This window comes from Mustela nivalis, assembly GCF_964662115.1.
Source record: "Mustela nivalis genome assembly, chromosome: 6".
Classification (NCBI taxonomy): domain Eukaryota; kingdom Metazoa; phylum Chordata; class Mammalia; order Carnivora; family Mustelidae; genus Mustela; species Mustela nivalis.
The window spans coordinates 82,118,763-82,133,503 of NC_139025.1; the positions used below are offsets into that span (position 1 = coordinate 82,118,763).

Here is a 14,741-nt window from a genome sequence, read left to right on the forward strand (position 1 = left end):
GTATTACAGCCCTTTAATTTGATCTCCATCCCTCAACTGGTGGGAAAAATAATCAAAGGAAGAAAGAGACTGTGATGCTCAGGACCACTTACTTGCGCTGCCAGTGTCGATGACCCCCCCCCATTAAATAATCCCCTCCTCCTTACCCCAAAAAGCTTAACAGTAAAGTACATATGTGATGAGGAGATATTTTCAATGTGTTATATTACAGACATGGAATTATTTTACTTTATAACAATTATTATAGGGAGGCCCGGGAGGCTCAGTCGGTTAAGTGTCTGCCTTTGGCACCAATCATCTTCCCAGAGTCCAGGGATCAAACCCCACCTCGGACTCCCTGCTCAGTGAGGGGTCTGCTTCTCTCTCTCTATTGTTCCCCCTGCCTGTGTTCTCTCTCTCTGACAAATAAATAAATAAAACCTTATAACAAAGCAATTATTACATATTCAAATCAGTTCTTTTGACCTAGGGTATAATACATTTCCTCAAAGGGCCAAAACTCAAGAAGTATCTTCGTGGGGCCTAATTAATATTTAAGCTTGACGCAAACATGTTTTCTCTGCACTTTATAATTAAACATCAACCCATCATTCTAAAAGAACAATTTTCCCCTTAATTTGGTCTTTCCTCAAGGGGAGCAGAATTTGCCATCCCAAAATAGATCTCTTTGACAAAAGAGTTATTTTAGGCTGATTATTTTTGACAGCAGACTTAGGAAAAGCTCTGAAAACTGAAAAGTTACCTTCTCCTTTTGTAAGGGTGTCTCCCTCTCCACATCAGGAAAATGACTAAACCTCTCTTACCAAAGAAGAAGGCAAAGATTTAAATTTGCCTAACAACCATACCCTTGTATACAGTGCTTTTCCTGAAAACTTCCCATAACTGGCTTCCCCTACTTCAAGATCTTTTGTCTTTAGCTGGAAATAGTACTTAAGGTGTACCTTGGGCCATTTCATGAAATGACTCAGTTTTCATCATGCCTCCCATACGTACATTAACTACACATTATTGAACTTGTTTTTCTCTTGTTAATCTTCCATTACAAGGGGTCTCAAGCCAAGAACCTAGAAGCACATCACGAAACAAAACAAAACAAAACAAAAATCTGACTATCTCGCATCCCAAATCCAGTGTTCAGTCCCCTGCAAAGGGGGCCTGGGTTGTTCCTTTCTTCTTCCTGGCCAGATGCTGGTGCTTGAAATGTGGCAGAGTGTCAGGAGTAAGGCAGATAAGGTGCCTGGGTGGCTCAGTCAGTTAAGTGTCTGCCCCTCGTTGGACTCCCTGCTCAGTGGGGAGTATGCTTCTTTCTCTACCCCTCCCCACTGCTCATGATCTCTCTCTCTCTCTCTAATAAATAAAATCTTAAAAAAAAAAAAAAAAAGGAGTAAGACAGATAAAGTGTGCTCAATGTGGTTGATGGCCTACTACTGATCTGTGATGCAACATGTACAGAAACAGAGCATTTGGAAATATTTACCACATTTTGACATTGCTGCAACATCAAAATATGGCAATACAAACACACTGGTCCATGGCTGAAAATATAAATAGAACTGGTGTTTCATCTGGGATTGTTAGTGAAGCACTACATCAAAGGACCCAGCAGCTGCCCCATAATACAGCATACACTCAACATGTTCCTTCTCTCCGTTTCCCTTACCTGTCCAGTGAAACCCAGAGCATTATAAAAACCAAAGCCACGCCCAGCCCCTACCAGCAAAAACAGCTTCTGGGGATAAAATCTCATTCGACTGTTTTATATCCCAACTTCATGAATTAGTAACTCAGACAGAATTCATTTCCCAATCAAAAGGAATTTCTGTATTTCTCAAAACTGACCAAGAGGCAAAAAGTAATTAAACTGGTAAATACAAATGAATACAAGATTATTGCCTGGGTCCACATTTATTACAATTTAGTTCAGAACTATCCATACACGGGAACCTGTGTGGCCCAGTCGGTTGAGCATTGGACTCTGTATTTCGGCTCAGGTCATGATCTCAGGGTGGTGGTGATGAGGGGACAGAAGGGAAGCTGAGGACGAAGCACAAGATGACACCCCACAACCACTCCCCCAACACACACACACACACACACACCCCTTCTAGGTGGATTATGTGTGACATTTTTCCAGGAAACTTCCAACTATCTTTTTATCTTTTTTTTTTAAGATTTTATTTATTTATTTGACAGAGAGATCACAAGTAGGCAGGCGGGGGGGGGGGGCGTGGGGGAAGTAGGCTCCCTGCTGAGCAGAGAGCCCAATGCGAGACTCAGTCCCAGGACTCTTGAGATCTTGACCTGAGCTGAAGACAGAGGCTCAACCTATAGTGCCGCCCAGGCGCCCTACTTCCAACCATCTTAAAGTTAATTCTTTGCCAAGGGAAAAACCACCTTAGCTTAACAATAGCCACTTAACCAACCAACCCTCTAGTATCCTGAGGGCCTTCTTTAGCATATGAAAGTCATTTTAGACACCTCCCTTTTTTCTTACCCCAACCCCCAAGTATATAATCAGCCATTCCTCCCAACTCCAGTACGGCCCCTCTTTCTGCCCCAGGGTCTTGTCCTAGTTGCTTTAATAAAATCCTTTTTGCACCAAAGACGTCTCAAGAATTCTTTCTTGGCCCCTGGTTCCGGACCTCACCCATCAGTGGGATTGAGCTCTGCACAGGGCTCCATGCTCAGCAGTCTGCTCCTCTCCCTCTCTCTGCCCCTCCTCTGCTCATACATGCACTCTCTCTCAAATAAAACTTCAAAAAAAAAAAAAAATCACCCATGTATTTGAAGGTCTTGGTCTTTATCTCTTCCTATGCTGAGATGATTTTTTTAAATTTTTAGTAATCTGTACATCCAATGTGGGGTTTGAACTCATGACCCTGAGATCAAGAGTCCTGTACTCTTCTGACTGAGCCAGCCAGGAACCCCTATGCTGAGAAGGTTTAAATGTCTGATTCTCCTAGGCCCTAGCCTCCCATATGCTGGGCCTTCTATAGGCATCATCTCATGGTAAGGTCTGACCGAGGGCAGGCTGCCCCAAAATGGGCTGTTTTGGCATGTGGATTATTTTGAGTTGAAGGCAATCAAGGTCCTACAGGCTCAGGAGAAACTTTTGTCCCTCCCTTAACTACAAAGAAGAATCTAAATTGGAGGGTCTTGACCACGGATAAATTTTATCTGAGTAATCCATCTATATGGGAAGGGAAATATTTATTTACTAAACATTTATTCTTTTTGATCTTCCTGTGAATTGCATTCATTCCCTTTGAAGTTCCAAGCCCCTACCTTCTTCCCCCTTAGTTCAGAATGACCAGAGACCTCATTTTGTCTTTCGCATTTCCTTGTATGTGTGGATTCTCTGTATATACAAACTATTTTTTTTTAAAGATTTTATTTATTTATTTGACAGACAGAAATCACAAGTAGTTGGAGAGGCAGGCAGAGAGAGAGAGAGGAGGAAGCAGGCTCCCTGCTGAGCAGAGAGCCCCATGCGGGACTCGATCCCAGGACCCTGAGATCATGACCTGAGCCGAAGGCAGCAGCTTAACCCACTGAGCCACCCAGGCGCCCTGTATATACAAACTATTAAACTTGACTTTCTCCTGTTAGTCTGTCTTGCATCACTTTGATCTGGGGTCCAGCTAGAACCTTTGAGGGGTCAGGAATTCTTGTTCTCTGACACCCTTCAGTCCTCAACCCAGAGATGAGAACTCCTGTCATGCCCATTATACAGATGGGAAACTGAAGCAGAAAGTAGTCTGGTGAGTCACACAACTATTAAACAGCGGAGCTGGCACTAAACCCCACTCTGGGCCTCAACCTGGCTCATGACTTCATAACTGTTTCCCTTTAAAAGAGGACCTCAGTGAACTGTACTTCAAGTTGACACTTATTGCTGACAGGCTTTTGCCTCTTTGACACATCAAGCTGGCTGCCTCTCCCCCTTGCTCTATTTAAAATAGGGAGGGGGAAGTAAAAGTCCCCCCCCCCCCATATTTGTGTTTTCCTCATTATAAAAGATAAACCACCAGTCAGAGTGTGTGTACACACATACACTCACTCTCTCTGATTTACCACCCAATTTAGAAATGCCCAGAGCCAAGGCACCATGCAGACCTGAATCCCCAGGCCAGGGAGTTCTGGAGCTGCCAGGGTCCTTCCCCTGCTATGGCCAAGGGGATCACTAGCTACATAGCAGGCAAGGAATTTAATTTTTCCTTCCCTGCAGCCCCAGTATCAAGAAAGAAAAGGGAATCCTTCCTGCCTTCTCCATAGGTAGGAAGAAGCTAGACATTAAGTTTCCTTCCTGGCAGGTGGAAGATGGCAGGAAGGTTGAAGAAGCCCAGGTCAAATGTCCCCCAGAGACCGCTGCCATGGATGCTGACTGGTCCCTGGGCTTGCCTGAAGTGGGGTGGCAACATCAGGAAGGGTTGAGCCCTTGCTTCCTGCTTCAGGAACCCTTCTAAATCCTGCTTCAGATTTTAGAAATGGCTTGTCCCCAGACTATTCCCTTCACACGAGCTCCCGAGGCACAACCATTTCTATCAGTGGACCCTGACCCCGGCTGGCCAAAGTGGCCACAGCCTGCTATGCCCAGGAAATCTTGGATTTCATTTTGGTTCTCCCACAGAAAGGAGAACTGGTGTTCGCTCCCAAAACTGCCCTAGGGCTGTTCCTCCTTGTTGCTTCCTTGTTTACTAATGGTACCACCAACCCCCAACAACTTACCTATTTGCCTTACAGGAGTGGGTGGAAGGGCAGAGATGCTCAATGGAAATCAGGGGACTCTCTGTGGAGGTGCTGGGGGTCCTTCTCTAGAGGGAGCGGTGAGGGGCCAAGAGGGTCTGTGTTGAGGCACAGGCATCTCTGAGGCAGCACAAGCGTCCCTGGTTACTCTTCTCAGCGGACAACTTTCTGCCCCTTCGCCTGAGTGTGGGGCTCTCTCCAGGGTAATGTCCTCCACTTGCTGCCTTCTCACTCTGCACGTCCCACTCAAGCTCGTTCATCTACAAACTCCCACTAGGGTGCTACTTTGGTCAGGGGAAGACAGAGTTGTAAACCAAATGAAGTCTGTCCCTCAGTCATTGTGACAACCACCCCCCACTTACATATTCCCAAATGCCTCATGGGGAGGGGGTGCAGGACTGCTCAGTAAAGAAGCAGATGACTCCTGGATTTACATCTCTGGCCCAAAAATCATCCATAGATCCCAGATCCCTAGAACCAAGGTAATTTTTCAAAGATACCTTGCTGTCCCGTCCCAGAGACATCTTAAACTCAAACCTGATCTCATCATTCTAATCTACTCTTTTGTCTAGTAAATGAGCCCACCACTTCCTACTCTCAAACAGACCTGAGGCCCTCAGGAACCCACCCTGAACCCTTTCAGTGTACCAATCCCACAACCACAGGCAACATTCTCTAGCCAGTTGTTTTTTTCCAGAGCCTTCAGGACACACCTACCCCAATTCCTCCCTAATACAAAAAGCAGATTCTAAGGCAAAGCTGATAAAATCAATCTTTAAAAAATGTTTATTATTGTTCATAAAATCAATTTTAAGTTCAGCTTCCTACCCCCTCCAATCTTCAAGGCTTTGCTCTAGAGAGCAGTGACAAAAGAGAGGTCATGTGGCAGTGCAGTGGGGGAGCATGAGTTTAAAAGTTAAGGCAAAGCAGATCCTGGGATTACAATTTTAGTTCTGCTACATATTAGGTCCATGACTTAAAGCAGGGCTTGAGCAGCAGGAGAAGCAGATCCTGTCCACCTCTCCAGGTTCAAATTCCATTCAGTACATCTCACTATTTGCAGGGCCAGGAAACAGGATTTATAATCTAGTACTTCATGCATCTTTGCACTTGTTTCTATATTTTCCTGAATGACTCCTACTTATCCTTCAACATACAGGTCAAGGAGCATCCATCTCCTCTGGGACCTCTTTCCTAGGCCAAGGGTCTCTTCCTGTGAGGGCTTTACTCTGTGTAGTCTCCATCAAAGCCCTCACACTCTCATTGTTAAGTTCATCTCATCTATCTCCCTAGAGCAGTTTGAGGGTAGGGGCTGCTAGCCTTCGGCCCAGTGCCTGGCATATGGCAGACACCCACTCATCTGATACGTGTTTGTGGAATGAAGGACTGAGTTGGAGATCACTGCAAGCTGCGCTTAGCTGTACTACTTAGCCTTCCTTACAATACCACCTGGTGTTGGGAGCAATAAACACTAATAGCGTCACTTTTAATTCAGGACCTTGGGGTGAGGTTCCACAGTGAGTGGAGAGAGCACAGGACCCGAGCTCTCATCTGGGCTCTGTTAACTAATCAAGCCTGTCACCCTTGGGCAGCACCTTCTTAACTGAGGGAGATGGGAGAGTGGCTCAAGGCAGGAGTTTGTAATCTGGGGTCCACAAACCTCTAGAGAGTTAATGGAGGGACTTAATGGAAGTCCACAAAAATCTCTGAAACTGCTGCCAAACTCAGTCTATTTGGATTCTGTGGGGAGAGAGACCACAGATTCTCAGTCAAGAACTGCTACTCTGGATAATCTCCCGAGTCTCTCCTATCTAGATCCTAGTGCATATTCTCTTTGAGGAGGAAGGAAGCCCCAGGGAGCAGTAGAGAGGGCTGGCACCCGTCCCACGCACCCACTGCCATCTCAGGCCCATCTGAGATGGACTTTGTCAAGGGACCCGTTACACGACCACAGGGCTGATCCTGCAGCACCCTGACTTTGGCTGTGAGAGCCAGAGAGCAGATGAAAAGGTATGGTGCCCCAGGGGCATATACACAATGCTCTTAAAGAAACAATGGAGCCAGATCAGAGGAAAATGGCCGAAAGTGAACCAAGTGTGGACTAAGGGCGGTAAGGAGGAAAGAAGTTTTAGAGACATGTACACTATCCAGATCCAGAAGTCTGGCATAGGAACAGGGAACAATAGGAGTCCTGGAGATGCAGCCGGTGCTGGAAGGAAAAGAGGCAGCAACTGGCACCTTCTGAGTACCTAATTAAGTGCTGGGTACTCTTGTGATCATAATAATTCTGCAAAGGAGTTATGAGCCCCACGCAAGACAGATTAAACAAGAGTCCCACGGCTTTTAAATGTCCCTGTGGCCCTCCTTTCTGCCCTGCACCGTCTTCCAGGAGAAGTTCAGGGCATGTCCTATATCAGGGAGCCTCCTGGGATCTCTTTCCATGTGCAATGACAAGGAGCTAGACTAGACTCTGCAGCTGGAGGAGGCGGCAGAAGGCTTCAATCGGGTTTGCAAACTTCCTGGGCTCTGGCCACGTGCCGGCCACGGGGCTGGGCTCCGGGGAGACACGCGACAAGAACCTTCCTCTTAGCACCTTACACCCAACAGCCCCCTCCCCCCAACATGGTAACCAGCTCTGATCCGGGTGGCCGGGACACGGAGGTGAGGGCCATCGCCAGGCTGGAACTGGCGAGCTGGGACCGCGGCTGAGTCCGGAGGCCAGCAGGGCAGGGTCGGGCTAGGTCTCCCTTCCCCCTTCCCGTTTTACCAGGCGCAGGTCTCCGGGTCCGTGCACCACCAGAGAGAGGTTCTCGGCCTTGGCCGCCGCCATGTCGTTTTCTCCCTGCCGGGCCGGGACGCCTGACGGTTCTGATGGTAGCCCCGCGAGGGTTGAGGGTTAGAGCCAGGAGGCCCCGCTTGTCAGAAAAGGCGCACGCCCGGCCCGGGGCGGGGCTTCCTCGCCCCTGACAACCGGGGCGGGGCTAGTGTTGGGGGGGCGGGGCCTCCCTGCGACGCTCCGCCGTTTGCCCTTAGGGGGTTCGGGAGGGGGCAGGGGGAAGGTTGGGAGAGGACTGCGGAGGGTCCTGGGGAGCAGGCGGGAACTCTGGACGCCGCAGCCAACTGCGGACGCTGGTGTTTCTGTCCACCTCCAATTCAAGGGAACATGGCTGCATTGCAAGTAACCTGCAGAGGCCGCAGCCACCAGACCAATGTCCTCAGACTTCAGCTGCAGAAGGAGGGGGTGAGCAGAGTCTCGGGACCAGCACTGAGATTCTGATAGGGTAAGCCTAGGTCTTACCTATGGGTGAAGCCGGGGGGGGGGGGGGTTGGGGGGGGGTTGGTGTCTGTATCTGTAGTAGCATTGGAATGCTGAGGCTGCAGGTAGGGTTCGGTCTATACACAGAGAAACAACCCGCACGTTCTCCCAGCGTCCCCAGCATCCCGCCAAGCGCCTGGTACTAGTAAGAGTCAGTGAATTGGAGTACCATCCCATGGGATTGATGCATCAGAGTAAAAAAGCTATGAAATAGAATCTGCAGACCCTTTCAGAGCAGCTGGCTGTGCTTCTTATAATGAAAGTGGGATTTCTGCCTACATTCTTCCTTCAAGCCTCTCTTTCCTCAGTAGTGAAGTTGTACTCCAAGGGGAGAGCTCAGGACAGGCCCAAGTCCATAAACGCTTTTCCCTCCTTTGAGAACAGTGCTCAGGTTTTCATTCCCTACAGCCTCTCCCCAGGCCCAGACATACCGCTGGATCATTTTATCTCCTCCAGGAGACTTGCCCCAGTGCCCAGCCCTTGAAGATATCTCCCTGTGGCACTCAGTATATGACCCGCAAGTGGGTCACATCTGTAACTTTCACCTGTAGCCATACTTTTCGCAAATGCTCTGGAAGGCCACTGAGGGCAAGGCCTCATTTCTTTCTTTTTTTTTTTCTTTCCTTCTTTTTCCTTAATCTAATAAAAGTCTTACTTTCCTTTTACTTTCAATTTTTTTTAAGATTTTATTTATTTATTTGTCAGAGAGAGAGAGAGAGCGAGCACATGCAGACAGAATGGCAGGAAGAGACAGAGAGAAGCAGGCTCCCTGCTGAGCAAGGAGCCCGATGTGGGACTCGATCCCAGGAACGCTGGGATCATGACCTGAACTGAAGGCAGCCGCTCAACCAACTGAGCCACCCAGGCGTCCCTTACCTTCAATTTTTAAACAGCTTTATTGAAGTATAATTGGCATATAGTAGACAGCCAATATTTAAAGTACACACTACGATAAGTTTTGATATGTGTGTACATCATGAAGCTATCATCATATTTAAGACAATGAGCATGTCTGTCCCCCTCAAAAATCATCTCCCTATCCAAGGCAACCATTGCTTCTCTCTCTCTCTACAGATTAGTTTGCATTTTCTAGAATTTTATATAAATGGTATAAAACGTAGGTATTTATTTTAGTCTGGCTTCTTTTCACTTACCACAGTTGTTTTGAGATTCATCCAAGTTGTTGCATATAGCAATATGTTCATTCCTTTTTATCGGTATATCAATATGTTCATTCTTTTTTAGTGCTGAGTATTGTTTCTGGGTGTGGATGTACCATAATGTGTTTTTCATATATGTGTTGATGGAGACTTGGGTTTTTTGTAGTTTTTTACTATTACGAATATGGTTGCTATGAACATTCATGAGCAAGCTTTGATATGGACATAGGCTTTCCTTTTTTCTGGGTTGTTTGGTCATTGTTACTCTGCATTGAGCCATTGGAGGAACTTTTAAACTGTTTTCCAAAGTGACTGTACCATTTTACATTCCCAGCAACTGTGTGGCTGGAGCAGAGAGTTCCAGTTTTTCCAAATCCTCACCAACAGTTCATATGGTCAGTTTCTAAAAGATTTTAGATTTTTTGGGGCGACTGGGTGGCTTAGTCGGTAAAGTGCCTGACTTCAAGAGTGTTTTGTTGGAGCCCTTGGGTGGCTCAGTGGGTTAAAGCCTCTGCCTTTGGCTCAGGTCATGATCCTAGGGTTCTGGGATCAAGCCCCACTCAGCAGGGAGCCTGCTTCCTCCTCTCTCTCTGCCTGCCTCTCTGCCTACTTGTGATCTCTGTCTCTGTCAAATAAATAAATAATAAAATCTTTTTTTTTTAAAAAGAGTGTTTTGTTGTTATTGTATCTTTTTTCATTGTTTTCTTTCTTGAATTCCACATATGAGTAATATCATGGTATTTGTCTTTATCTGACTTCTTCCACTTAGCATTACACCTTCTAGGTCCATCCATGTTGTTGTAAATGGCAAAAAAAAAAAAAATATATATATATATACACACACACACACACACACACACACACACACACACTCTTTTTCGTGGCTGAGTAATATTCCATTATAAATATATACCACTTCTTCATTCATGTATGGATGGACACTTGAGCTGGGTCCATATCACGGTTATTGTAAATAATGCTGCAGTAAACATAGGGATGCATATATCTTTTCAAATTAGTGGGGTTTTTTTTCCTTTGGATAAATACCCGGTGGTGAAATTCCTAGATCATATGATAATTCTCTTTTTAATTTTTTGCAGAACCTCCATCCTGTTTACCTCAGTGGCTTCACCAGCTTGTATTCCCACCAACTGTGCATGAAGGTTCTTTTTACTCTACATCCTCACCAATTTTCTTTTTCTCTGGAACCCTTGCCAAGGCCTTGTTTTTATTTTTATTTATTTTTTAAAAGATTTTATTTTATTTATTTGACAGAGAGAGAGAAATCACAAGCAGGCAGAGAGAGAGGGGAAGCAGGCTCCCTGCCGAGCAGAGAGCCTGATGCGGGGCTTAATCCCAGGACCCAGAGAACATGACCTGAGGCAGAGACTCAACCCACTGAGCTACCCAGGTTCCCCAAGGCCTCATTTTTTTTTTTTAAGATTTTATTTATTTATTTGACAGAGAGAGAGAAAGAGCACAAGTAGGCAGAGAGGCAGGCAGAGAGAGAGAGAGAGAGAGAGAGAGAGAGAAGCAAGCTCCCTGCCAAGCAGAGAGCCCAGTGTGGGGCTCGATCTCAACCCTGAGATCATGATCTGAGCCAAAGGCAGAGGCTTAACCCACTGAGCCACTCAGGTGCCCCTCAAGGCCTCATTTTTAAAAACAGAATTTGGTAAAGTGTTTTGGACAATGAAGGAGCTCAAAAAAAAAAAAAAAAAGATTTGATGATAAACATGGATCAAGCTCTGGAACCTCAGTCATGGCAAAAATGGAAGTATGTGTCAGGGCAGGGGTAAGGTGTGACAAAGCAATGGGATAGATTTTTGTAGGGGACTTGTAGAGTCTGTCATGTTCATTGCTTTGAGATCTATCCCACAAGGCTAGACTATACTTGGCAGGTCCCACCAGCACCTCCTGCACTCAGCTTCTGAGCAGGCTTTGGTTGGAGAGATGGACTAACTTGGAGTTACCCAGCTTCATTCATACACTTGAACTTAAAACTCAGCTTTCCCTCCTTGCCTTGTTGAGTTCTTCACAGTCTTCCAAGCATGGCTTTCCAGTGGGTGAAGCTGACGATGGAGAAAGGCCTAGGAATGGCTTAAGAGCAGTGGGGGTGGGGGAGGCACTTGAAGTAGACACTCACTGACTTTTCAGTTGAATAAACAGAACACCAGAACCAAAGCTGAGGTTTGACACGAAAATATGACAGAATGGCCACACTCTGGAGAGGTATGTGTTCTCTTATGAGTAATAACACTTTGAAACTGTCTTGAGGGTTGTTGCCTAAGGGTAAAGAGATTTGGAAAAGCAGGAGACCAATTTAGAAATATATTTTATGACTGAGGCCATTTTAAGAAAAAAATAAAAGGGTGAGTTGATAAGGATTCTTAAGAAACTGACATTTTTTAAAGTAGAAAAGCAAGTTGTTATTAGAGTATTTAAACAATTTGGTGTGGCATTTCTACAGAATTTCTAACAGAGGCCAGCATTCATGATGGTGAGGAACAGATTTTTTTTTAGGCATTTTACTGAATAGAGGATAAAATGCTGACTTTGCCTTTGTGGGTGCCCTGCTCAGCCCAGTTTCTCTGGGTCTCTGCCTAACTTTCCCATATAGCACAGCACTTTGAGGTACTCTCCACTGAATACAACTACAAGTTGGTGATACATTTCCTATTGGAATTTAAAAATTAAATCACAGGTGCATATCTCCTGGGGTCACATATTTAGAGAAAGGGAGACTTTAGTCCAGGCAGTATCCTATCATAAACACCGGGTTACTTAAGGTGTAGATAACACTGTGTACTAACAAGTAAAGTGTGCCATGGGACCTTAGTTTTCTAAAGGTCAGTAGAGTTGTAAAATCCTGATTTCGCCATTTGGTCATCAACTGTTCACGTTACTCCAGCCTGGTTATTTACAACAAAAAAGGAAAAACAAAACAAAAGAGAGAAAACAGAAAGCAAAAAAAACAGAAACTATGGTGTATCTTGCAAACCTTGGAAATAAGCTTACCAATGAAAATTAAATTAATATATTCCATATGCTATGAATGAGATTAATGGGCCTCCCTAAGGAACTAATAACATACCTCCATTAACAAAGTTCAAGGAAGGTTAGGAAAAGAATAGGGAGCCTGGGTGGCTCAGTTGGTTAAGCACCCCACTCTTGGTTTTGGCTCAGGTCGTGATCTCAGGATGGTGACAATGAGCCCAGCATTGGGCCTCACGCTCAGTGCAGTCTGTTTCAGATTCCGGCTGCCTAGGTGGCTCAGTTGGTTAAATGTCTGCCTTGGGCTCAGGCCATGATCTCGGGGTTCTGGGGTTGAGCCCACATCGAGCTCCTGCCCCAGTGGGGAGTCTGCTTCTCTCTCTCTCCCTTTGCCTGCTGCTCCCCCTGCTTATGTTCTCTCTCAAATAAAAAATTGAAAGAAAGAAAGAAAGAGAGGAAGGAAGGAAGGAAGGAATCTCTCTCTGTTTAAAAAAAAAAAAAAAACACTTTAGGAAAAGAATAAGGATAGCAGGTGTTTTAGTCTAGAACTATCCAGAGGAGAGAGGTGCTTGCTGGTAGTGGCGGCAGTGCTGGCGCAAACGAGTGGAAGCAAGGGAACCTGTTAAAGGTTACTGTCACGTGCTAGCTGAGGATGGTGATTTGGATAAATGCTGGAGGTGGAGATGGAGTGAAGCGGGTAGACCAGTGATTTATTTTGGTTTATAGGGGTTGAGGAGAAGGTAGTTGGAAGGTTGGCTCTCAGATTTCTGACATGATTACTGGATAGATGAGTCCTATTATCTGATAATGGGCAGTACTGAGGGAGGAGGGACAGATTTTGGGAAAAATCAGGCTGGTAACTTTGGATAGGGCACATTTGAGATGCCTATGAGACATCCAAGAGAAATAAACCAGGGATATGAGGGTCTGAGAAAGTCTTGGTTTGGAAAATCTAGACTAAATTTGAATATCATTGGTATATAAACTGTATTTAAAGCAATAAGAAAGGGGGAGGTAAGGTAGGGAGAGTATATAGTAATAAATGGTAGGCAGGGACAAGAGCCCCCGTCCTAAGAGGAAAACTACCCTTAAAAGGAAAAAGCCCCCATGCTGTTAATCTAGACTGTATTCAGTGCCCCACCTTTAAGTCTGCTACTGGGAGGAAGGGAAGGGACTTAAGGGAATGGCCCTGGGCGTCCTACCACAGACCTATGGGCCAGCTTGACAGCCAGTGGGATATTTAAACAAAGAGCTTGATCTGGTGATCGGTAGCTGCCTGGCATGCTTTAGGATAGTGGCAGCCACTGCCCTCTTGGCCACCCTGGAAGGAACCCTCTATCCTTTCACACGTGAACAACTACCTGATAGGTAGATGAGCACCTGAACAAAAACCTGATGGGGTGACAGACTCGTGGAGGGTTAATCAGATTAAAAGCAGCACACACCCAAAAGTCCCTAAAAACACCTAGATTTAAACGCCAAATTGGCAACTCTCTCAGGTCCCCTCCCTTTTCGGGAGCTTTGTACTAATGCCCAGTAAACTTTGCTTCACCATCACTCAGTAAACTTTGCTTTGCCTATCATTCTTCTTCAGGTCTACCTCTTTATTCTTTGAAGTGGCATGACCAAGAACTGTGGACAATAAAGGAAAAGAAATCCTGCAACCTATAGAATGAAAAAAGAACCACTTCAGATCTGAACTTCCAGCATCCAACATTGAGGGACCAGGAAAAGGAAAGAGGAACCAACAAAGAATCCTGAGAATGAGGGAGATCATATTGGCAAAAGCCGGTATTTTAAGAAGGACGCAGCCAACTGTTGAATACTGATGAGAGATCAAGATAGAAACAAAAAGTGTCTAGTGAACTTAGCCAAAAGGAGGTCCTGGGTAATCAGGGCAAAGAATTTTGGTATGAAGATAGAAACAGGAGCCATATTCATTTGGAATCATTCATGTATCCATTTAGCAAATACATAGCAGGTAATCCATGACATGCCAGGTATAAAATGTTGGAGGTACAATGAGCGAGACAGAAACAATCCCATTCAAGAAGCAGAAGCCATTAAATAGAGGACTACAGAAGTCTAACGTTACCATAATTAAGGTAAGGGCTATGAAGAAAAAGGAAAGGATACCATGAAAGTGTGTAACAGGAAAACCCAGTCCGGCTTGAAAGCAAGGGAAGATTACCCCCAGGAAGTGATACAAAAGCTGTAATCGAAAGGCTTAAGCAGTCACACCAGGGAGGTGAAGAAGAGAGAGTGTGTATTCCAGCAACACATGGAGTCCTAGAGGCAAAAGAGACCAGCGTTAAAAGTTAGCAGTGTGGTGAAGCGCCACCACACTGGTGGCTCGGTGGGTTAAAGCCTCTGCCTTCCGCTTGGGTCATGGTCCCAATGTCCTGGGATGGAGCCCCACATTGGGCTGGCTCTCTCTCAGCAGAGAGCCTGCTTCCTCCTCTTTCTCTCTCTGCCTACTTGTGATCTCTGTCTGTCAAATAAATAAATAAAATCTAAAAAAAAAAAAA

At 45.6% G+C, this 14,741-nt stretch overlaps 1 protein-coding gene and 1 long non-coding RNA gene across 4 annotated transcripts in view; one reads left to right on the top strand and one right to left on the bottom strand.

Moving 5' to 3' along the window:
• The window catches only part of SORD (sorbitol dehydrogenase), a 32,866-nt gene extending 25,157 nt beyond the window's left edge, over nucleotides 1-7,709 (bottom strand). The window contains exon 1 of the mRNA XM_082735339.1: nucleotides 7,514-7,709. Coding sequence (XP_082591465.1) covers nucleotides 7,514-7,576 — 63 coding nt within the window. The 5' untranslated portion in view covers nucleotides 7,577-7,709. The remainder of the gene's footprint in view (nucleotides 1-7,513) is intronic.
• A 48-nt stretch (nucleotides 7,710-7,757) lies between these two features.
• LOC309867070 overlaps nucleotides 7,758-14,741 on the top strand; it is a 78,420-nt gene continuing 71,436 nt past the window's right edge. For 2 of the 3 annotated variants that reach the window (XR_014312968.1, XR_014312969.1), the window contains exon 1: nucleotides 7,773-8,027. This is a non-coding gene — a long non-coding RNA (uncharacterized lncRNA). Of the gene's footprint in view, nucleotides 8,028-14,741 lie in introns of all 3 variants that reach the window. The other variant, XR_014312967.1, reaches the window with a different exon arrangement.